A 25,273-nucleotide genomic window follows, 5' to 3' on the forward strand; every position below is an offset into this window, starting at 1 on the left:
GAGTGAACATTTTTCCAGGGTTCTGGCAGCAGTAATCCTTCCTGGCACACGGCCCAGATACTCAGGCGAGTCACGTCACGTCACTTTTATTTATGCAGCACAATATTCACACATCACAATATTGCCTCAAGGCGCTTCACCTCCTTTAAACACCTTCTGTCTTAGAGACTCACTTCAGATCAGAAAAAACTCCCCAACAAACCTTTACCAGGAAAAAGAGAAACAAAAGCAAAGATTGTGGTCACTGAGTTTACTGAAGTCAGAACCAGAGCTAAAGGCTCCACAGTGTTCCTCAGTTTAGCAGGTTAAAATGTAATCAGAACGTTTCTTTCAGTGTTTCAGTCACAGATGGTTGATTGGTCCAGGACTCTATAATCCCGTTTCAGTGTCTGTAGCTGACCCCCTTCAGGAAGAAGACTCTATGAATGAATGTGAGAGTGAAACTGGGTGTTCAGTTCCTCGGTTTCTGGGAGTGCATGAAGATTCTTATGTTAAGTCTGGCAGCCAACAGCAGAACGTAGCTGGGCCATGATTGTTTAGTCACCTAAAGCTGGAGACCAACCAGCAGAAGTAAACATCTTTATCTCTGAGGCTTTCATTTTACACCTTCAACCACAAAACACAACAAACTGGATCTTCAAAATGTGGGAGCTTTAATCAAATCAAACTCAAATCAAATCAAATCAAACTTTATTTATAGAGCACTTTTCATACAGTTAAAAATGCAACGCAAAGTGCTTTACAACATTAAAAACATTAAAAACAAGAAAACCCATCCCTCCCTCCCTCCATATATACACACAACTGCAGAAGCACGCACACGTACACACGTCCACACACACACACACACACACACACACACACACACACACACACACACACACACACACACACACACACACACACACACACACACACACACACACACATATACAAAGACACACACACGCCCACCACTGACAGTAGGGAGACATGGCATGGCACTGACGATTGTGGAAAACGCCTCCAATTGGGGTCGTCCACACTGGGAGGAGTCGCAGGCCATGACCACTGGGGGCGCCGGCACCCAGACCCACAGACCCCTCGACCCCGACAGACAGGGGGACTCCCACACCGAGGTGGGGAGCCCCCCAACCAGCCAGACTGAAGGGACTCATGGACAGCACCCTCAGCAGCAGACCAGATACAGGACCCAGTGTGGAGGACCCCCCTGAGGAAACACTGGAGTTAAATAACTAAAAATTTGAAACTACAAGATAGAATAAAAGACCTATAACATAAGTAAAAAGGTGAAAGGTTAAAAAAAGTAAAAATACATAGGAAAATAAAAACAAAATGATAAGAACATAAAGATTTAAGAGGTTAGTTAAAAGCCTAATTAAAAAGATGCGTCTTTAACCTTCTTTTAAAAATATCGACAGTCTCTGCAGTCCTGAGGTTCTCCAGCAGGCTGTTCCACAGGCGGGGGCCATAGTGGCTAAATGCCGCCTCACCGTGGGTTTTTGTCCTGGCTTGTGGTATGGATAAAAGGCTACTGCCAGAGGACCTCAGGATCCGCGAGGGTCGATATGTTAAAAGGAGATCAGATAAATAAGAAGGCGCAAGGCCGTTAAGACATTTAAAAACTAATAAAAGAACCTTAAAATGGATCCTGAAGCGGACGGGGAGCCAATGCAGCGACTTTAAAACTGGTGTAATGTGTTCCTGCCCTCTGGTCCTCGTCAGCACGCGTGCAGCTGAGTTTTGCAATAATTGTAGATTTAAAATACTCTTTTTAGGAAGACCAGAGAGCAGGGCATTACAATAATCTAAACGAGAAGAGATGAAAGCATGCATTAGCACCTCCTGCTGGCCTGAGAGAGAAACGGGCGGACTCTGGCTATGTTCTTCAGATGATAAAAACCTATCTTCGTTATATTTTTAATATGTGGCGTAAAATTCAGCTCAGTGTCGAAAATCACGCCCAGGTTTTTTACAAATTTTGCTGGTTTAAAATCTTGTAGTTTAGATAAAAGTTTCTCTCTCTGGCCTTCAGGACCTATGACTAAAACTTCAGTTTTGTCCCGGTTGAGCTGTAGGAAGTTCATTGCCATCCATGACTTAATGTCTAAAATACAGTTTAAAAGGGAATCTATTGGCCCTGTGTCATCAGGAGACACGGCAATGTACAGCTGTGTATCGTCAGCGTAGCTATGGAAACTGATGCCGTGTCTCCTGATGACGTTCCCAAGAGGAAGCATATAAAGATTAAAAAGAATGGGACCTAAAATTGACCCTTGGGGAACCCCACACCTAATTTCATGGGTTCCTGAGGAACACGTATCCATACTTACATAAAAACATCGGTCTGTGAGGTAGGAATCAAACCAGTTAAAAACAGTACCAGAGAGGCCGACCAGGTGTTTGAGTCTGTTTAACAAAATATGGTGGTCTACTGTATCAAAAGTAGCACTTAGATCCAGTAGAACCAACACTGTGAGTTTTTTATTATCCAGATTCCACCTGATGTCATTTAAAATCTTTAAATGTGCTGTCTCTGTACTGTGGTTCATTCTAAAACCAGACTGGTGTTTTTCTAAAATGTTAATTCTGTTTAAAAAGTCATTGACTTGGTTAAAAGCCAGTTTTTCTAAAATTTTACTTAAAAATAGTAAGTTGGATACAGGATGGTAGTTATTGAAAACATTGGGATCTAAATTGCTCTTCTTCAGAAGGGGCTTCACCACCGCCGTTTTAAAGGCAGTGGGGAAGACACCCGCCTGAAGAGAGCAATTTATAATGTTTAAAAACTGTTCCTCAAAGAATCCATAAAATGATTTTAAGAGAGGTGTGGGAATTGGATCTAAAAGGCAGGTTGTTGGGTTCACTTGGGAGAAAACTCGACCAAGCGTCCTTGCATCAACCAGGGCAAAACTCTCCAGCGTTTCCTCAGGTAAGGACAGCAGATCAGGTGTGTTCACAGGTAAAACTTGTAGGGATAAAAGGCTGGATCTGATGTCCTTGATGTTGGTTCTGAAGTGGTCTGCAAAGTTCTCACAGAGGGCGTCAGATGGCGTCTTAAAAGCTTTATTAAAATTAGTGCCTGCTAAAACATTAAAGGTGGAGAAGAGGAACCTGGGGTTGTTTTTATGGTCTGTGATAAGTTGTACGAAATGGGAAGTTCTTGCCTGTTTGATTGCATTATTGTAGGTTTGGAGTTGTTGACGTAAGATCACGTAGTGAACTGTTAACTTTGATTTCCTCCATCTCCTTTCAGCACTCCTGCAGTTTCTTTTTAATTGATTGATTTTATCATTTTTTCTCCATGTGGGTATAGGTTTTCTTCTGATTGTTTTAGTTAAAAGTGGAGCTACTGAGTCCAGGGTTGACTTCAGTCTGCTGTTAAAATTATCAACGATAAAATCACACGGTGCAGGTAAAATTTCGGCAGGAGTGCTTTGTAAAATCTCAATAAAATTTGCAGCCACTTCAGAAGATAGGTAGCGTTTCCTCACCGTTCTCACCGGGGCCTCCTGCTGGTTGAAACTGGTGATATTAAAAAACACACAGTAATGGTCAGACACAGCCAGGTCCACAACAGAGGACACACCAATGGACAGGCCATGGGTTAGAACCAAGTCCAATGGACAGGCCATGGGTTAGAACCAGGTCCAGTGGACAGGCCATGGGTTAGAACCAGGTCCAATGGACAGACCATGGGTTAGAACCAGGTCCAATGGACAGACCATGGGTTAGAACCAGGTCCAGTGGACAGGCCATGGGTTAGAACCAGGTCCAGTGGACAGGTCATGGGTTAGAACCAGGTCCAATGGACAGGCCATGGGTTAGAACCAGGTCCAATGGACAGACCATGGGTTAGAACCAGGTCCAGTGGACAGGCCATGGGTTAGAACCAGGTCCAATGGACAGACCATGGGTTAGAACCAGGTCCAGTGGACAGGCCATGGGTTAGAACCAGGTCCAGTGGACAGGTCATGGGTTAGAACCAGGTCCAATGGACAGGCCATGGGTTAGAACCAGGTCCAATGGACAGACCATGGGTTAGAACCAGGTCCAGTGGACAGGCCATGGGTTAGAACCAGGTCCAATGGACAGACCATGGGTTAGAACCAGGTCCAGGATGTGTCCCCTGTTGTGAGTCGGCTGCGTGACATGTTGCTTAAAATCAAGGCAGTTTAAAAGATTTAAAAAGTCTCTGGACATTGAATCTGAGGTGTTATCGACGTGTAGATTAAAATCACCAGTTATTAAAATTCTGTTGTATTTGGTGTGAATGATTGATAAAAGTTCTGAAAATTCACTGATAAAAAGGCTGGAGTGATGGGGTGGTGAGTGATGGGGTGGTCTGTACACTGTTAAACAGAGGATCTGAGTGCTGCTAAAAACAAAGGCATGATGCTCAAATGATGAGTAACTGTTAACAGATACTTGAGTTGGGGTGAGAGCGTTTTTATTGATGGAGGCTGTTCCGCTTCCTCTTCTACTCTGTCTGGTGGAGAATAAAAAGTTAAAATTCGGTGGGGAAGCCTCGGTGAGAACAGCAGGTGCATCAGTGCCAAGCCATGTCTCTGTCAGGAGAAGACTATCCAGTTTATTATTTTAAATCAGGTCGTTAGTAATAAAAGTTTTGTTTAAAAGAGAGCGCACGTTCAGCACGGCCATGTTGATGCTCGTGCTAAACGCGCGCTCCTCCTGGCGTTTTAAAGGAATCAAAGTTCTTGGTCTAAAAACAGTCCGGGTTCTGTGTGATCTGTTAAAAACTACATTTGGGATGTTGTGGGTGATGTTGTCCCGTGTCTCCGTGGGCAGAGGGGAGGTGTGTGGTGAGTGGGCGTGGCCTGTGGGCAATCAGTCAGCAGGTGTTGATTGAACCGCGTGGTGTATGTTTGCTGTTAAAACCGAGCTGCCCAGTGTGCTCAGATGCAGTCCGTCGTGTAGATAAAATCCAGGGTGGTTCCAGAAGAGATTAAAATTGTCAATAAAATTCAGGTTGTGAGCTGTGCATGTGTGCTGGAGCCAGGTGCTCAAACTGAGGAGTCTGGAAAAGCGCTCAGCACCGTGAGACAGAGTCGGTATTGGTCCGCTGATGAACACCGACTTACGACAGCTTTCCACAAGTCTGAAGAGGTCCATAAAATCCTTTTTCATCAGCTCAGATTGTCGCCAGGTCGTGTCGTTTGTGGCAACGTGAATAATCACGCGGCATACTGAGGATGGGATGGACTTTAGCAGCTCAGGAAGTTTGTCCAGGATTACAGCAACGGTGGCGCCAGGACAACACCGAGTGGTGGCGGTGAAGAAACGTATGTTTCTGACGATACTGTCACCGATGATGAGAGTTGTGGGACTAAACAGAGGACGAGGTGACCGGTGGGACAGGCCAGCAATGTGTCCATCTGGAGCTGGGGAACGCTTCGCTGGCACCTTCGGGCAGCGGGCAGGGAGAGGAGCCGGAGCCGGAGCTGGGCGTGTGTCCATCCGCCATAGCGCTGAGGCGGGCCGCTCAGCAGGAGGGGAGGCGGAGGTCCTTGTGCCGACAGCAGTGCCAGGTCTGGCAGAGGGGAGCTCCTAGGACTCCGGGTGGTGATGACCGTTATGGCAGGTAGCAGACTCGGCTCCGGGATGACGATCCAGGGTTGTGCCAGGGCAGTGAAGGCTCCCAGAGCGCCTCCTCACAGCCTCCTCTAGGAGCCTCCGGCGTGAAGCAGAGGTCGAGGCCCGGGATGACAGCTGCTGATCCGGGACTGCAACCGGCGGGGACGCCGATCCAGCGGTGTGTACAGCTGTCTCGGTGTCCAGCAGCGGAGGGGGAGCCGCCGGGCCCATGGATGCCGGGTCGTTGGAGCAGGAAGTCGCTGACACGCCGTTGGCCGCTGGTGTCAATCTGTGACAGGGCCATGAAGCAGTTCGAGAGGGAGAGTGGAGGCCAGACGGCTCTGACTGGGGTCTTCTGCCTGCCTCGGATCACTACCTCTGTCCACGATCGCTGGCGATTGGGTGTAGAGCAGGACGAGGGTCGTGGACAAGAGGGATCCCAAGGCCGCAGAGAGAGAGGCAGTCCTCATGGACTGCTGGTGGGTCACCTCCATAGACCTGGCCAGCAGAGCGTCTTTGTCCCTCAGCTCAGCGGAGAGATGGCGAACATCTTCCAGCAGGTCAGCTATCTTTTCATTCACCATTCTAAGTTGTGGGTCTTCCCCAGGGTACATAGAGGTAGGCATGTCGCACTGAGCTGTCGCACTGAGCTGTCGCACGGAAGTGACACTGAAGTGACGTCACATCACAATGAGCATCATGTCTTCTCAGCTGGAGTGTCTAAAGCCGGTTTGCATCAGTTTAGGTTTGGATTTAAATTTGTCAGTCAGTCTAATATCAGGAGAAAGATGTTACAGTTTCATTTAGCAGATGCTTTTTATCTAAAGTGACGTACATTTGAGAGGAAATACAACATGAGATCAGCAGGCAGCACTAAGGACCTCCCCTAAGGGCCCTCACTACACTACTGGACTACCGGACTACTGGACTACTACACTACTGGACTACCGCACTGCTGAACTACTGGACTACTGTACCACTGGATTACCGGACTACCGGACTACTGGACTACCGGACTACTGGACTACTACACTACTGGCCTACCGGACTACTGGACTACAGGACTACTGCACCACTGGATTACCGGACTACTGGACTATTGGACTACTGGACTACCGGACTACTAGACTACCGGACTACTAGACTACTGGACTACTGCGCTACTGGGCTACCGGACTGCTGGACTACTGGACTACTGGACTACTGCACCACCGGACTACTGCACTACTGGGCTACCGGACTACCAGACTAATGGACCGCCGGACTATTGGACTACCGGACCACCAGACCACCAGACCACTGGACTATTGGACTACTGGACTACAGGACTACAGGACTACTGGACTACTGGACTACCAGACTACCGGACAACTGGACCACTGGACTACTGGACTACTGGACCACTGGACCACTGGACAACTGCACTACTGGACCCTGACCAGGATCTGGACCCCCACCTCCTGTCCCAAAGTCATTGAGAGATCCAGCTGCAAAAACAAGGTTAATGAGTGATGTCACTCCCTCTGCTCTGTGATGTCACTCCCTCTGCCCTGTGATGTCACTTTCTCTGCCCTGTGGTGTCACTCTCTGCCCTGTGATGTCACTCCTTCTCTTTCTTCAGAGCTTCCGTCCGGCCGCCATGCTGGTTGAGCGGTCGAAGGATTTCGGACGAAGCTGGAAAGTTTTCCGTTACTTTGCAGACGATTGTTCACTTCACTTCCCGTCAGTGTCAGCTGATCCGGCCGAGCGCATCGATGACATTGTCTGTGACAGCAGATACTCCGGATCAGAACCATCCACGGATGGAGAGGTACCACCAGGAACACACACTATCACACAAATACACACAGTAACACACACAGTCTTTCAGAGTGAATCCGATCGTCATCATTTTCCTCTGGATTAATAAAGTAATAAACTAATAGATAATAAATAATCATTTTCCTCTGGATTAATAATAAATAATCACTTTTTTCTGGATTAATAAAGTAATAAACTAATAGATAATAAATTAACTAATAAAGTCTCTGTCAGCTGTTTGATCAAAGTGTCTTCTGACGTTTGTCCGCCAGGTGGTGCTAAAAGCTCTGGATCCCGTATTTGAAATTGAAAATCCGTACGCTCCAAACATCCAAGGTGAGGTCTGACATCACACGGTCCTGCTCTCTGATTGGCTTTTGCTGAGTGAATTGTATACATTACAAAGCTGAGGTGAGCTGTGATGAGTGAACAGCAGGTTAGCTACAGGTTAACATCAGGTTAACTACAGTTTAACTGCAGGTTAACTCATCATTACTGAGTTAACGACAGGTTAATTCATCACTATTGAGTTAACTACAGGTTAACAGCAGGTTAACTACAGGTTAACAGCAGGTTAACAGCAGGTTAACTACAGGTTAACTGCAGGTTAACTACAGGTTAACAGCAGGTTCACTACAGGTTAACTACAAGTTAACAGCAGGTTAACTGCAGGTTAACTACAGGTTAACAGCAGTTAACTACAGGTTAACAGCAGGTTAACTCATCAGAACTGATTTAACCTGTAGTCAACCTGTAGTTAACTAACGGTGAGTTTAAAGGACTACATACTGAAATGATTTGGTGGACTGCAGAGAACAAACTGAGGTTTAGATCAACAGATTCTCCTGCAGGTTCATCATTTATCTTTTATTTTTATGTTTTTTCTGCTCAGATCTCATCACACTCACCAACATCCGGGTGAACTTCACTCGTCTCTTCACTCTGGGAGACACTCTGCTGTCTCGGAGACGCAGGAACCCCGAGGACAAATACTACTACTCTATGTACAACATGGTGGTCCGAGGAAGCTGCTTCTGTAACGGACACGCCGGCCGCTGTACGCCGCTGGACGGAGGACGGGGGGACGTCTTCACACAGCCGGGCATGGTAGGAACCTGTAGGAACCCTTTGGAACCCTTTGGAACCCTAACGCCACCAGTAATAAGAGCTAACCAGCACAGTGACCAGTCTAACCAGATCACTTTCTGTTACAGTTTTTGTCTTTGGTACGTTTCTCGAATCATCCTCGATATTTGCTAAACAGGAAGTGCATTTCTCAAAGCAATTTGTACAAATAGTAATAAATAAATAAACACCATGGATTACCTGCTAAAGCCAGTCTCTGGCTCAGAATCCTTAGTTCATCTCTCCACAGTAAATATGTGTCAGTGAACATGTCAGTGGATCAGAATGACCAGTCCTGGTGTCGTTGTGTGGGTCAGATGGTCAGATTGCTGAGTCATGTTGTCATTATAACAGTGTTCTCTGGAGGGATGTTCTAATTAAACTATGTATAAAGTTTAATGACAGTTATTGTAAACTGTAGGTTCCACCTTAGTTTATGTGGGAGATTGATTACAAGAGACTGGACCAGAATCACATTTACTGTTTGTATTGTCTTTTATTGACAGGCCACATCATTGTGATACAGAAAGGAAAACAGCGCTGCATAGCACAAAGAAAAAAACAAAAAAAAAAAAGTAGAAATGTGAACATGAGACAATCTCCTGAGGGAAAACTGTCCATGCAGTGCTGTAGGAATTCCAGTTTAGTCTTCCTTCACCTCCTGATGTTCCTGTCTGTTGGACATAAATTCTCATCCACATCATGAATATCTTCTCTTGTGTCTTTGAGTGATTTCAGGAAACTCAAGCCCTTCCCACATTTCCCTTCATTAGAGAAAGTCAAGATTCACCTGGGAGCAATTTACCAATTCAGGACTGATTTAGAAAAAAAAGTCTAATGAAAATGTATAGAAACATCCTGACATATTCTGACAACTTGTTCAACCATTCTGCATGTAAAGACTGATGTGATGAACTAATGCCTAAATGTTGTGGAGGGTGAGACTATTCAACAGAGACCCATTAGATTAATTTAGACCAACATGACATAAACAATTAGTAATGGAGGAAACAGCAGAGAATTGTACAGAATCATTTCATGGATGAACCAAAGCATTTACAGCTGGTTCAAAGAAATGAGAAACTGCTTTTTGGTGTGACACAATGATGTGAAGACTGAACAAGTAGTTTAGAGAATTTCAGTTCTGATCTGAGAACTGAACCAAAGCGACTGAGAAAAGCTGTAATCTGACAGCAGCTCTGTGCTTCATGTCTGAATAAGAAGGAATTCATCTCAGGAATGTTTCTCTGTGAACGGCTGCAGTCACAGAAACAGTCATCTGAAGACTTCCTCTCATTTCAGCTCCAGGATTGTTATGTGTGTATATCTATATTTATATGTTGTGTGTGTACATATGTATATCTATGTGTGTGTATATGTATATTTATATATTGTTTACAGTGTGTATATCTATATATTTTAATATGTACACACAAACAGTCTCTCTGATGTGCTGTCCTGAAATTAAACTCTGAGTTTCCAGCTCAGAGTCGGAGTCCTTCTTCCTGAATCCAGGTGTTTTCTGCTTCCAGGTTCATGGTCGATGTGTTTGTCAGCACAACACGGCCGGAGAAAACTGTGAGCACTGTCAGGACTTCCACCACGACTCCCCCTGGAGGCCTGGAGGAGAAAACGCAGCCGACATCTGCAGGAGTAAATGAGCTTCCTGTTTTCTGATGTTTCTCAGTACAAGCAGTGATTTAGTTTTTCAGTTTGTGTATACAATAAGTTAACTCACAATAAATAGTTCTTTAGAGCTCAGTCACGTTCTTCTCCTGTTATCACAGATGTTCCACGGCTGGCTTCCCTTTCAGCATCTTTAGAATGGATTTATGATCATTATTCTCATCAGTGCAGAATGATCAAACAGCCTGTTTATGATTCCTACAGATCTAGTTATTCTGTTGATGGAATAATTCAGACTTTCAGTTAGCTTCTGCTGAAAGATCCTACAGGCTCAGTGCCTCTTTGTTTCAAACTTTGTCCCATTAGAATGTTTAAGCTCCGCCCCTCTTGATGCTGCCACCACTGTGTTCGACTGTAGAGCTGGTTTCATTTTACCTGTGGCCAGGTAGCTCCATCTTTCTCAGGCTGCTTTCTCCATAGTGTCCACACGGTTCTGAGTTTCTGGAGACTTCTTCCATCTCAGAAACATGGTTCTCTGTTCAGGATTAAAGCAGTTTGATCAGCTGCTGACTCTGACAGATTTCACTCTCTGTAGACGTCATTTTTTTCATTTCTGCTTTCTGAGTGTGAATATGTCAGTCTGTGATCGTGTCCTGGTGTTTTGTGTTCCTCAGGATGTAACTGTCACGGCCACTCGGACTCATGTCACTTCGATGCAGCTCGTTTCACAGCGACTGGCGGCATCAGCGGCGGCGTCTGCGACGGCTGCCTCCATGACAGAACGGGGCCTCAGTGTGAACAGTGCCGACCTTTCCTATACCAGGACCCCCATAGGGCCCAGGACGACCCTCACGCTTGCATACGTACGTCTTCTTTCATTTTGACCAGAGTACCAGCAGCAGGGGGTGCCACAGCCACACTTTTACAGTAAGCCTCCAGTACCAGCAGCAGGCAGCAGGGGGCGCTACAGCCAGACTTTTACTCACAGCACACAACAGATTTCATGTTTACACTTCAGTTTCATTTTCCTTTTTACTTTCAGTTAAATTTAACCACAAAGCTACGTGGTGAGGTTCAGGAAACTTTGGGTTTAAATATAATTTTTGCTCAGAAGACAAAAATAAAAGCAGAGCAGGAAGTTTCAGCTGTTTAGATCCAGACTGAAGAAATCATTGAACCAAGAAATTGTTCAATTTGGACAAAACAGGACTGAAAATAATGACAATTACTGCTTCCTGTCTGTCAGCGTGATGTCATGTGATGATGCCATGGTGATGTGTTCCAGCGTGTGACTGTGACCCGGCTGGTTCTCAGGGCGGCGGTCTGTGTGACGCTCTGAGTGGTCGGTGTGTCTGTAAAGAGAACGTGGAGGGAGAACGCTGCGATCGCTGCAAACGCGACTTCTTTGGTCTGAGACAGGACGACCCGGCTGGCTGTCAAGGTGACGAACTCACTGTTGTACCTGTAAAATTAGAAGCTCTTCTTCATGTTCAGTGTTTAAGTTCCTACAAACATGAGACCAAGGTGCTACTTTAAAATTCTAAAAGTTTAAAAAACATCATATCTTTAAAAAATCCCCCAAATGGCAATATTTTTCAGCCTGAACCAGTAAAAACAGAAAATGATCCAGATCTGAGCCCACCAGCTGATTTATTCTACGGGTTTCATTTTTAAAGTGTTTGCAGAAGATTCTGTTTAAAACTAAAAATTCTGATTCCAAAGAGCTAAACAGGAAGTGGAGCCTCCATGTTTTCTGGAGGACATGTTGGTAGAAAAATAGTTTTATTCTGAAACGAAACTCCCTCCTTCTCCGTGATGTTCTGCTTCCACAGCTGCAGGACTTCAGATTTTAAAAAATGAACCACAGTGAAACTGTTCAGAGTTCCTAAAGAAATGCTCACATCTGCTCTGGTTTTTCTTCCAGCCTGCAGATGTCACTCTTTGGGAAGCGTCGGCTCGTGTGATCAGCTGACCGGAAGCTGTGAATGTGATCGTTTAGCCGTCCGACCGCTGTGTGATCGATGTGTGGTACGTAGAATACTGGACCTGTGTGACCTCTAGTGGCCACTGCAGAAAACTACAACACACTTTCACCTCACAGGTATTTCTATTGATCAGTATTATTCATATAAATCAATGTTATTTCTATAAATCAGAATTATTTCTGCAGACAGACAAGAGGTGGAATAAAACCTCAGATCTGGATTCTATCTGTTGTTCTGATCAACAAACTTATTATTGTTATTATTATTATAAGTTCATTTAAAAAGGGACCATGTACAATATTAAACATAAATGTTTCCATTTGATGTTTTGCACCAGAGTTAGATTTAAGCTAATTTCCATCTGCAGTCCAGATGACACCGTCCGATGATAAACCGATGACTCCGTCTGATCGTCTCTGAAGACCTTCTAATGTCCTTCATGTGTGTGTTTGTGTTCAGGAAGGTTTCTGGGGTTTAGGGCACTCTGTGTACCAATGTTCACCCTGTGACTGTGATATTGGCGGAGCTCAAGGCACCACGTAAGATTTATTCTATATTATTATATATTCTATATCGAAAGTAAGATTCATGATTTATTATTATATATTATTGTACATCTAACATAAGATTTATTCTATATTATTCTATATTATATATCTAAAGTAAGATTCATAATTTATTATTACATATTATTATATATCTAACATAAGATTTATTATATATTATTATATATTATATATCTGAAGTAAGATTTATTATTTATTATTATACATTGTTATATATTATATATCTTACATAATATTTATTCTAGATTTTACATCTTCACGACACCTGTGCTACTCAGAGCAATGCATTCTGGGTAAACTATGACCTGCCTCCTCAGGTGTTCTCCAGAGGACGGACAATGTCTCTGTTTTCCCAACATGATTGGTCGACGCTGCTCTGACTCCGCCCCCGGCTACTTCCTGCCTTCACTGAACTACTTCCTGTATGAGGCAGAGCTTGCCGTGCCGCTTCCAGGAGCTCCGCCTCCTTCTTCTTCTTCTCTGGTGTGTAAAAGTGATGCAGTACACGCAGTATTAGTGCATACTTACATACAGTATTAGCTCGTACTTACTCGCAGTATTAGCTCATACTTACATGCAGTATTAGTGCGTACTTACTCGCAGTATTAGTGCATACTTACACGCAGTATTAGTGCATACTTACATGCAGTATTAGTGCACACTTACAAGCAGTATTAATGCGTACTTACACGCAGTATTAGTGTGTACTTACACCCAGTGTTAGTATGTACTTACACGCAGTATTAGTGCATACTTATGCGCAGTATTTATGCGTACTTACACACAGTATTAATGTGTACTTACACCCAGTATTAGTGCGTACTTACACGCAGTATTAGTGCATACTTACATGCAGTATTAGTGCATACTTATATGCAGTATTAGTGCGTACTTACAAGCAGTATTAATGCGTACTTACACGCAGTATTAGTGTGTACTTACACCCAGTGTTAGTGCGTATTTACATGCAGTATCTGTGTGTACTTACACCCAGTATTAGTGCGTACTTACATGCAGTATTAGTGCATATTTACATGCAATATTAGTGTGTATTTACATGCAGTATCTGTGTGTATTTACACGCAGTATTAGTGCGTACTTATACGCAGTATTAGTGCGTACTTACACCCAGTATTAGTGAGTACTTACACGCAGTATTAGTGCGTATTTACATGCAGTATCTGTGCGTATTTACATGCAGTATCTGTGCGTATTTACATGCAGTATTAGTGCGTACTTATACGCAGTATTAGTGCATACTTACACCCAGTATTAGTGCGTACTTACACGCAGTATTAGTGCGTACTTACACGCAGTATTAGTGCGTATTTACACGCAATATTAGTGCGTATTTACATGCAGTGTCTGTGCGTATTTACACACAGTATTAGTGCGTACTTATACGCAGTAATTATTTATACTTACACGCAGTATTAGTGCGTACTTACACGCAGTATTAGTGCATATTTACATGCAGTATCTGTGTGTACTTACATGCAGTATCTCTATGTAATTTCAGCTGAATCCAGCACTACCTCCCTGTGAGCAGTACTTCAGAGAGCGAGGGTTCGACTTTCAGGTCTCTAACGGACGAGTCGTCGTGGTCCGGAGGACTCGGAGACTTGCCCGCCGGCAGCGACAAGGACAGGTGGGATACCTGTTAGACTCTGACCAATGATAGAGGCTAGTGTCACCATCTGTCCAATCAGATTGTCCTTCTGAGTCCCGTTGACGTTTGATTGGTCCTGCAGGAAAACAGCATCCCTCTGGAGCTGGGCCACGCCCTGCAGATCATTCCTCGCCAGAGGTCAGCTGATCAACCTGTAACCTGGACCGGCCTGGGATTGGTCAGAGTCTTGGAGGGGGCGGGGCTTAGATTCACCGTGGACAACCTCCCGTCATCAATGGAGTACCAGCTGGTGATCCGCTATGAACCAGAGGTGAGCAGAACCTCAGCCTGGTCCTGGTCCTGACTGATAAAAAGTTTTTTCATTTTAAACTATGAGCTGAAAGTTGAAAACAGACATTTAATTTTACCATGACAGAAATCAGAGTTTAATGAAGAGTTCTTGCAGAAGAACTGACAAATACGAAAAACAATAAAATTCTAAAGTTGAAGAACTTAAATTAAGAACCGTAGAATATTGTAAATGTACAGTTGTGCTCACAAGTCTTCATACCGAGCAGAATTAGTGAAATATGAACCATTTTAATGAAAACATGAATGATCAGAGCAAACACAACTGCAAGACAACACTTTGTCTTTGTCAAGAAATTCAAAGAGAGTGACACAGTACAGAACAGGTCTGGCAGAGGGAGGAAGCCAAAGATCTCAAAGACTCTGGAGAGAAAACTAGTGAGAAATGTGTCTAAAGATGCTAGAACAACCACCAGAACATCAGTTAATGACTTAGAGAAGTCAGGAGTTGTAGTTTCAGAGAAGACACAGAAATGGACTGAACACGAACCCTTCACTTCTACTGAGGAGAGGCTTCAAATCAGACTGAAATCTGCTGAGGTCAACCTGGAGAAAGATTATGAAGACTGGAAGCGTCCTTTGGAGATGATGAGATCAAACTAGAGATGTCGTTTCTGTTTGGAGAAAAAAGGGAGAGGCGTAGAACCCAAAGAACACCACAGTTAAACACGGCCGTGGCAGTATCATGCTGTGGAGATGCTTCAGGGTGTCTGGAACTGGGAATCTTGTCAAGGTTGAAGGAATCATGAAGACAGAAGGATATATAGAGATTTTGAGAGAAAACCACAAGCAGTCAGCTGCTAAACTGGGTCTGGGTCGTCGCTGTGTCTTCAACATGACAACGACACTCCAGGTGGAGATCTGTCGTTACGACCCAATACATCCGTCGCTGGTGGAGATCTACCATTACGACCCAAAACATCCATCACTGGTGGAGATCTACCGTTAAGACTGAAAACATCCGTCGCCCCTGGAGGAGATCTACTGTTATGACCCAAAACATCTGTCGCTGGTGGAGATCTACCGTTACGACCTGAAACATCCGTCACTGGTGACGATCTACCATTACGACCCAAAACATCTGTCACTTCTGGTCAAGATCTACCGTTACATCTGAAAACATCCGTCGCTCCTGGTGGAGCTCTACTGTTACAACCCAAAACATCTGTCGCTCCTGGTGGAGCTCTACTGTTACGACCCAAAACATCTGTCGTGGTGAAGATCTACCGTTACGACTCAAAACATCTGTCGCTGGTGGAGATCTACTGTTAGAACCCAAAACATCTGTCGCTGGTGGAGATCTACCATTACGACCCAAAACATCCTACACTGGTGAAAATCTACCCTTATGACCCAAAACATCTGTCACTGGTGGAGATCTACCATTACGACCGAAGACATCCGTCACTGATAGAGATCTACCGTTACGACCCAAAACATCCGTCACTCCTGGTGGAGAGCTACCGTTACAACTGAAAACATCCGTCACTGATAGAGATCTACCGTTACGACCCAAAACATCCATCACTCCTGGTGGAGATCTACCGTTACGACCCAAAAAATCCATCATTGGTGGAGATCTACCGTTACGACCCAAAACATCCGTCGCTGGTGGAGATCTACCGTTACGACCCAAAACATCCGTCGCTGGTGGAGATCTACCGTTTCGACCCAAAACATCCATCACTTCTGGTTGAGATCTACCATTACGATCCAAAACAGCCGTCGCTGGTGGAGATTTACCGTTACGACCCAAAAAATCCGTCGCTGGTGGAGATCCACCATTACAACCCAAAACATCCGTCGCTGGTGGATTTCTACCGTTACGACCCAAAACATCCGTCACTGGTGGAGACTTACTGTTACGACCAAAAACATCTGTCACTCCTGTTGGAGATCTACCGTTTCAACCCAAAACATCCGTCGCCCCTGGAGGAGATCTACTGTTATGACCCAAAACATCCGTCAGTGGTGGAGATCTACCGTTATGACCCAAAACATCTGTCGCTGGTGGAGAGCTATCGTTAGGACCAAAAACATCCGTCGCTGGCAGAGATCTACCATTATGAGGCGAAGACTGGAACTTACATACAACAATGACACATGGCAGAAACATGTAAAACATCACATTTTTATTTACACACCAGAATATCACAGATAGACAAAAAGAACAAATATGGTTTTCAGAACTACAACTGGAAGTCGCGCTGATCGCAGATCTAGTAAACCCCGAGACAAGGAAGACAGAGCACCAGAAACTAAACTACATCAAAAACACTGCAATTACACACGCAACTGCACATTAAACAGTACAACTACACACTACACAGTACAACTACACACAAAACACTACAACTACACACAACACACTACCTGGCCTTAGAGACTGAGTGAGGAACTTTGCTCAGGAACGAGAAATGGAGCGTCAGGCTTGGCTCGGTGGGGTCGATGGGGATGGTGGGGTCGATGGGGTCGGTGGGTCAACAGGGCTGGTGGGGTTGATGAGTCGGTGGGGTCGACAGGGCTGGTGGGGTTGGTGAGGTCAGCGTTGTCAGTGGGGTCAGTGGGGTCGGTGGGGTTGATGGACGAGGAGGAAGGAGGAAGGAGGGAGTCTGGTGAGTGTGGAGACCCAACCAAGGAGACAGGAAGCGGGAGATACAGGGAGCCAGAAGCAGACAGTGGAGGAGGCAGGAAAGCCAGAGCAGCTGGCAGATAGATAGATTTATAAAGTATCCATCCATCCATTTGTCATCCATCCATCCATCCATCCATCATCCATCCATCTATCATCCATCCATCCATCATCCATCTGTCATCCATCCATCATCCATCCATCCATCCATCTGCACCCATCCATCCATCCATCCATCCATCCATCCATCTGTCACCCATCCATCCGTCCATCCATCATCCATCCATCCATCCAGTTAGAGGAGCTAGACCTGAATGAGTCAGAACTAACAGAGCAGAGGAGTAATCATTGTCACCAGCCGCCAATTCCAGATGAGCGGATTGGTCACAGCTGCGCACCTGAGGAGAAAGGCAAGGGAGGGGCAGGAGCCAGATGTGGAGGGCATCACAGCTACCTCCAGAAAACCAAAGTGAACGTTGCTGACTGCCTGCACAAAGCCCTGACTGGAATCCCATTAAAACCTGTGGGGTCAACTGAAGACCTGGTCCATGCCAGAAGACCATCGGATCTGTAGGAGCTGGAGAGATTAGCTGGAGAAGAACAGGCTGGAGTTCCTCAGGAGACGTCAGACTCTTCCAAACTACAACAAAGACTGCAACTGGTGTCCAGCAGAAAGGAAACACAGCTGACCGTTAGCATCAGGGCTAATCATTCTGACCTGCTAGTTTCTGGTTTTTGTTAAATAGTTGTGTTTCTGTGTGCAAAGTAAAATAATGTGAGCATCCAAAATAAAACTAGGATATTTGGAAACGCTGTTAAAAATTCCTTCATCTGTTTAGCAGCACTTGGGAATTAAAAAAAAAACAATTGAAATTTCATAGAGGGGCTGATAATTTAGTCTTCAACTGTATCTCATTTCATTTTTGAAAACTTCATGTGGTAAATTTTTAAAGTCACAGATAAACCAGTGGGATTTAAAAATATCAACATGCCAATAAAAGCCGGTTATTAACCAGTAAAGTTCATTTAATGCAGTAATTAAATGTATTAATTCTGTATTAATGTCAGCTGATCTCACTCTGCAGTCTCCGTCTGATTGGCTGGCTTCAATAAGCATCATCATGCTGTTGCCGGGTGACGGCGGCTGCAGCATCGACCCGGCAGGAAGTGACACTCTGATTCTTCCTGGAAACTCCAGGTGAGTCACATGACCACCCAGGTGGGACAGGAAGCATCACTAATCATGCGATGAACGTCTGTGATATGATTGGATGTTCAATGAGCCAACGAGTTAAAGCAGGCTGTTTACTGTTGCCCTCTGTGTTTACTCTACTGTTTGTTTGTTTACAATTGTCCTCTGTTTGTTTTCTCTTCTGTTTGTTTACAGTTGTCCTCTGTTTGTTTACAGTTTTCCTCTGTTTGTTTACTCTTCTGCTTGTTTGTTTACAGTTGCCCTCTGTTTGTTTACAGTTTTCTTCTGTTTGTTTACTCTTGTTGTTGTTTGTTTACAGTCGTCCTCTGCTTGTTTAAAGTTGTTGTTGTTTGTTTACAGAGGAGGGGTCCTGGACTGGCCACTGTGTCTGAATGCAGGAGGCCGGTATTTCGTGGACGTAGTTTTTACCAAACAGTCTGGATCTGACAGCTCACACATCCTGGTTGACTCGGTGAGGAAGTGGTCATGTGATCAGCTGAAACTCACTGTGATTGGTCAATCACTGATTCAGATTTTATACATTCATCAAACGTTTACTGGTGTTTCTAGGAGCTTCTGTAGAAAGTGTCCCTCTGGTAAAATGTCCTCCTAGAAACCTGGACACTGAGAATCTGGTTGTTTTTCAGATGGGACTGATTCCCAGAGTCGAGTCGGTCCAGGACTTCTGCTCCCAGATGGACCTCGACTCTTTCCGTCGCTTTCGCTGCTCTGGATTGGCTGACCTCGGCTCTGAGGAGTCGCTGCCAGAGGTGTGTGAGGGACTCATCAAGAGTCTGTCGGCAAGAATCCACAAAGGAGCTGTTCGTAAGTAGTTTAGATAAATAAAGGAGGTGTTTGGTAGTTCAGATGAATGAATAAAGGAAACGTTTGTTAGTTCAGATGAATGAATAAAGTAAACGTTTATTAGTTCACTCTAATAAATAAAGTAAACATTTGTTAGTTCAGTCTAATAAATAATGGAAATGTTTGTTAGTTCAGATGAATGAATAAAGGAAACGTTTGTTAGTTCAGATGAATGAATAAAGGAAACATTTGTTAGTTCAGTCTAATAAAAAAACGGAAACGTTTGTTAGTTCAGTCTAATTAGTGGAGGTCGTACTTCATGAGTTTCCTTCATGTGCTCTGTGAGATGATATGTTGTGAGTTTTCACTAAATAGATCTGACTGAACAGAATTAAAGCCTGAATAATTCTTATATTCTCTCTCTGTGTTCTACCCGCGGGCAGCTTGTGGCTGTAACGTGATTGGCTCTCGTGGACCTTACTGCAGTAAACTGGGTGGGCTCTGTGAATGTAAACCAAACGTGATTGGTCGTTGCTGTGACACCTGTGCACCACTGACATTCGGCTTTGGATCTGAAGGCTGCCAACGTAAGAAGTTTACTGAGAGATAGACTTCCTGAGGATGTTTCAGGCCTCTGACTGGATCTCTGTCTTCCAGGTTGTGAATGCGACCCTGCAGGCTCGCTGTCGGAGCTCTGCGACCAGGTCAGAGGTCAGTGCGCCTGTCGGGCCGAGGTAGCGGGTCGACGCTGCGACCGCTGCCAGGCGGGATTCTGGGGCTTCCCCCGGTGTCGGCCCTGTGGATGTAACGGCCTGTCGGAGGACTGCGATCCAGAGAACGGAGAGTGTTTGAACTGCAGGGAACACAGCACTGGACCCAGCTGTAACAGGTCATCTATAGGATCTACACAATAAACTAAACTACCAACTACACACAGTAACACACAGCACCAGACCCAGCTGTAACAGGTCATCTAGACTAACTACAAACTACACAATAAACTACCAACTACACAAACTACCAACTGCACACAGTAATACACAGCACCAGACCCAGCTGTGACAGGTTATCTAGACTAACTGCACACTAAACTACAAACTAAACTACCAACTGCACACAGTAACACACAGCACCGGACCCAGCTGTAACAGGTCATCTAGACTAACTATATATTAAACTACAAACTACACAATAAACTACCAACTACACAAACCACTAACTACACACTAAACTACCAACTACACACAGTAGCACACAGCACTGGACCCAGCTGTAACAGGTCATCTATACATACTAACTACACAATAAACTACCAACTACACAAACTACTAACTACACACTAAACTACCAACTACACAATTAACTATCAACTACACACACAGCACTGGACCCAGCAGTGACAGGTCATCTATAAAAATGATCAAGATGGCGCCACTGTGTATGGCAGGTCGTCTACCTCTGCTCCATGTTTTGCTGCTACTACTGTTAATTTCACTTTTTGTTAATGATGTGTCACCGCTGCTGGTGTATGATCGCCAGACCCTCCTAGATTTTAGTGATTTAGTGATAAGGCCAACGATCTACTACTGTAGTGGACAATCAAAGATGCTCCTACCATTCCTGGCATCTGTTCCCCACTGCCTGCGGCATCTACCTGTTCCCCACTACCTGCAGTTTCTACCTGTTCCCCACTACCTGCGGCGTCTACCTGTGCCCCACTACCTGCGGACTCTACCTGTTCCCCACTACCTGTGGACTCTACCTGTTCCCCACTACCTGCGGCATCTACCTGTTCCCCACTACCTGCGGTGTCTACCTGTTCCCCACTACATGTCGACGCTACCTGTTCCCAACTACCTGCGGCATCTACCTGTTCCCCACTACCTGCGGCATCTACCTGTTCCCCACTACCTGTGGACTCTACCTGTTCCCAACTACCTGCGGCATCTACCTGTTCCCCACTACCCGCAGCATCTACCTGTTCCCCACTACCTGCGGCATCTACCTGTTCCCCAATACCTGTGGACTCTACCTGTTCCCCACTACCTGCGGCATCTACCTGTTCCCCACTACCTGCGGCATCTACCTGTTCCCCACTACCTGCAGCGTCTACCTGTTCCCCACTACCTGTGGACTCTACCTGTTCCCCACTACCTGTGGACTCTACCTGTTCCCCACTACCTGTGGACTCTACCTGTTCCCCACTACCTGCGGCGTCTACCTGTTCCCCACTACCTGCGGCGTCTACCTGTTCCCCACTACCTGCGGCGTCTACCTGTTCCCCACTACCTGCGGTGTCTACCTGTTCCCCACTACCTGCGGTGTCTACCTGTTCCCCACTACCTGTGGACTCTACCTGTTCCCAACTACCTGCGGCATCTACCTGTTCCCCACTACCTGCGGCATCGACCTGTTCCCCACTACCTGCGGTGTCTACCTGTTCCCCACTACCTGCGGCATCTACCTGTTCCCCACTACCTGCAGTGTCTACCTGTTCCCCACTACCTGCGGCGTCTACCTGTGCCCCACTACCTGCGGACTCTACCTGTTCCCCACTACCTGTGGACTCTACCTGTTCCCCACTACCTGCGGCATCTACCTGTTCCCCACTACCTGCGGTGTCTACCTGTTCCCCACTACCTGCGGTGTCTACCTGTTCCCCACTACCTGTGGACTCTACCTGTTCCCAACTACCTGCGGCATCTACCTGTTCCCCACTACCTGCGGCATCTACCTGTTCCCCACTACCTGTGGACTCTACCTGTTCCCAACTACCTGCGGCATCTACCTGTTCCCCACTACCTGCGGCATCTACCTGTTCCCCACTACCTGCGGCATCTACCTGTTCCCCACTACCTGCGGCATCTACCTGTTCCCCACTACCTGCGGCGTCTACCTGTTCCCACTACCTGTGGACTCTACCTGTTCCCCACTACCTGTGGACTCTACCTGTTCCCCACTACCTGTGGACTCTACCTGTTCCCCACTACCTGTGGACTCTACCTGTTTCCCACTACCTGCGGCGTCTACCTGTTCCCCACTACCTGCGGCGTCTACCTGTTCCCCACTACCTGCGGCGTCTACCTGTTCCCCACTACCTGCGGTGTCTACCTGTTCCCCACTACCTGTGGACTCTACCTGTTCCCAACTACCTGCGGCATCTACCTGTTCCCCAATACCTGCGGCATCTACCTGTTCCCCACTACCTGCGGTGTCTACCTGTTCCCCACTACCTGTGGACTCTACCTGTTCCCCACTACCTGTGGACTCTACCTGTTCCCCACTACCTGTGGACTCTACCTGTTCCCAACTACCTGCGGCATCTACCTGTTCCCCACTACCTGCGGCATTTACCTGTTCCCCACTACCTGCGGCATCTACCTGTTCCCCAATACCTGTGGACTCTACCTGTTCCCCACTACCTGCGGTGTCTACCTGTTCCCCACTACCTGCGGCGTCTACCTGTTCCCCACTACCTGCGGCATCTACCTGTTCCCCACTATCTGCGGTGTCTACCTGTTCCCCACTACCTGTGGACTCTACCTGCTCCCCACTACCTGCGGTGTCTACCTGTTCCCCACTACCTGTGGACTCTACCTGTTCCCCACTACCTGTGGACTCTACCTGTTCCCCACTACCTGCGGTGTCTACCTGTTCCCCACTACCTGTGGACTCTACCTGTTCCCCACTACCTGCGGTGTCTACCTGTTCCCCACTACCTGTGGACTCTACCTGTTCCCCACTACCTGTGGACTCTACCTGTTCCCCACTACCTGCGGACTCTCCCTGTTCCCCACTACCTGCGGCGTCTACCTGTTCCCCACTACCTGCGGTGTCTACCTGTTCCCCACTACCTGCGGCGTCTACCTGTTCCCCACTACCTGCGGCATCTACCTGTTCCCCACTACCTGTGGCGTCTACCTGTTCCCCACTACCTGCGGTGTCTACCTGTTCCCCACTACCTGCGGCGTCTACCATTTCCCCACTACCTGCGGCATCTACCTGTTCCCCCGCCCCGCAAATGTCGCCACAGAAAGCAGGGGAAACGAAGCAGCGTCCTTGTTCGACTGAGAGCCTACATGACGCAGTCCTCGAAGTATGATCGTCGTCACCTGCTGCGGTTTCCCAGGGAATATGACGGCCTCATCGTGCGGTGTTCCTCGGAGGTCAGCTGGCTCCGATGAGCTGTTCCAGATGCCGGCTACACACATTCTGGCCACCTGCGGCGTGTCAGCATCTGCAGACGAGGCTCCGTGCGGGGAAATCTCCGCCCTGTTGCTCATGGTTCCAAGCGAACCGACCACACATTGATGCGCATCGCCCTCATTAATACGAGGTCTTTAACAAATAAAACTTTAATCCTGAATGATTTCTTCTCAACACACGTGCTGGATTTTCTGATGTTGACTGAAACGTGGATTAAACCCGGTGACGACAGCGCTTTCACTGAGCTCCTCCCCCCTCGCTGCTCTTTCCTCAGCACACCGCGAGCATCAGGTGGATGGGGCAGAGTCAGGTGGAGGGGGCGGAGTCGCCACAGTTTTTAAGGATAATTTCACATGCAAACCATTGCATGTAAATCATTATTCCTGTTTTGAAGTACAGTTGTTCACAGTGGAATTATCTTGTCCAGTCTTATGTGCTGTGGTCTACCATCCCCCTAAATACAACAAGAACTTTATTCAGGAGTTCTCTGAGTTCATAGCAGAGGTGGCCTCTAAATATGAACAGCTTTTAATCTGTGGGGATTTTAACATTCACGTTTTTTGTCCGTCTGATCAGCTGGCCACTGATTTCAAACATCTACTGTCATCCTTCGACCTTATTCAAACTGTGGATGGTCCTACACATAGTGCTGGGCATACATTGGACTTAATTATTTCTCATGGGCTTAAGGTGTCACTTGTTGAAATATCTGAGACTCCCATCTCAGATCATTTCCCAGTTATTTTTGAAGTTCTTGCTCCTCCACTTGTTGGAAAGCCCCCCGTCCCAGCATCTCGCCATCAGATTATTACTTCTTCAACAGCTGCAGAGTTTGAGACTGCTTTTATGGACTCTGAGTTTTATGCTTGTGATGGAATTAATCCTACTGGATGCCCAGACAGCTTCCTGTCATCTTTCTACTCAGCTTGTTCTGAGATCCTGGACACTATCGCCCCTATTAGGTCCAGGTCCACCAAGCCCAGGACTGATCCCTGGTTGAATGATTCAACCCGGGCCCTCAGACAGCGCTGCAGACAGGCGGAGTGACACTGGAAAAAGGACAGGCTACATGTATCGCTGGAGATACTGAGGGACAGTCTCGTTCATTATCAGAAGGCTGTGAAGGAGGCTAAATCACAATATCTGTCGGATATTATCTCAACTAATGGACTCTGCCCCCATGTGTTGTTCAGTACTATTAATTCTGTTGTGAGCCCCCACAACAATCCTGTCTGATGCCACAGTTTCTACATGTGAGGACTTTCTACGCTTTTTTGTGGACAAAGTGATGTCTGTGAGAGCATTGTGCAGCAGCAGTATCAGCCCAGATCAGTCTGCTACAACCCCACTCTCTCCAGTGTTTGACCACTTTGAGCCCATCTCCCTTTCATCCCTTACTGATGTAGTTAAACACATGAAAACAACAAATTGCCCTTTGGATGTTTTCCCAACTAAATTGCTTAAAGAGGTGTTTTCTACTGTTGGGCCTGTCCTCTTGGTTTTAATGAACACTTGTCTTAGCTCAGGATGTGCTCCGGCTTCTTTTAAACATGCTGTTGTGAGACCACTTCTTAAAAAACACATCTCGATGCTAATGTTTTATCTAATTTTAGACCGGTTTCTAACTTACCTTTTATCCCTGAAGTCCTTGAGAAAATTGTTTTTACACAGTTACAGGCATTTTTAGAAAACAATTTTATTCTGGAAAAATTTCAGTCTGGGTTCAGGTCACGGCATAGCACAGAGTCTGCACTGCTTAAAGTT

General features: G+C 46.1%; 1 protein-coding gene across 1 annotated transcript in view; it reads left to right on the plus strand.

Annotated features, from left to right (window-relative positions):
- lamb4 (laminin, beta 4) overlaps nt 1–25,273 on the plus strand; it is a 69,193-nt gene that overhangs the window by 20,572 nt on the left and 23,348 nt on the right. The window contains exons 6-21 of the mRNA XM_055009098.1: nt 7,217–7,405; nt 7,668–7,731; nt 8,288–8,502; nt 10,053–10,173; nt 10,821–11,009; nt 11,432–11,587; nt 12,071–12,174; nt 12,591–12,670; nt 13,015–13,180; nt 14,217–14,345; nt 14,449–14,637; nt 18,393–18,505; nt 18,860–18,971; nt 19,147–19,324; nt 19,747–19,890; nt 19,961–20,192. Coding sequence (XP_054865073.1) covers nt 7,217–7,405; nt 7,668–7,731; nt 8,288–8,502; nt 10,053–10,173; nt 10,821–11,009; nt 11,432–11,587; nt 12,071–12,174; nt 12,591–12,670; nt 13,015–13,180; nt 14,217–14,345; nt 14,449–14,637; nt 18,393–18,505; nt 18,860–18,971; nt 19,147–19,324; nt 19,747–19,890; nt 19,961–20,192 — 2,381 coding nt within the window. The remainder of the gene's footprint in view (nt 1–7,216; nt 7,406–7,667; nt 7,732–8,287; nt 8,503–10,052; nt 10,174–10,820; nt 11,010–11,431; nt 11,588–12,070; nt 12,175–12,590; nt 12,671–13,014; nt 13,181–14,216; nt 14,346–14,448; nt 14,638–18,392; nt 18,506–18,859; nt 18,972–19,146; nt 19,325–19,746; nt 19,891–19,960; nt 20,193–25,273) is intronic.

The sequence above is a fragment of the Amphiprion ocellaris genome, chromosome 3, assembly GCF_022539595.1.
Source record: "Amphiprion ocellaris isolate individual 3 ecotype Okinawa chromosome 3, ASM2253959v1, whole genome shotgun sequence".
Lineage (NCBI taxonomy): Eukaryota > Metazoa > Chordata > Actinopteri > Pomacentridae > Amphiprion > Amphiprion ocellaris.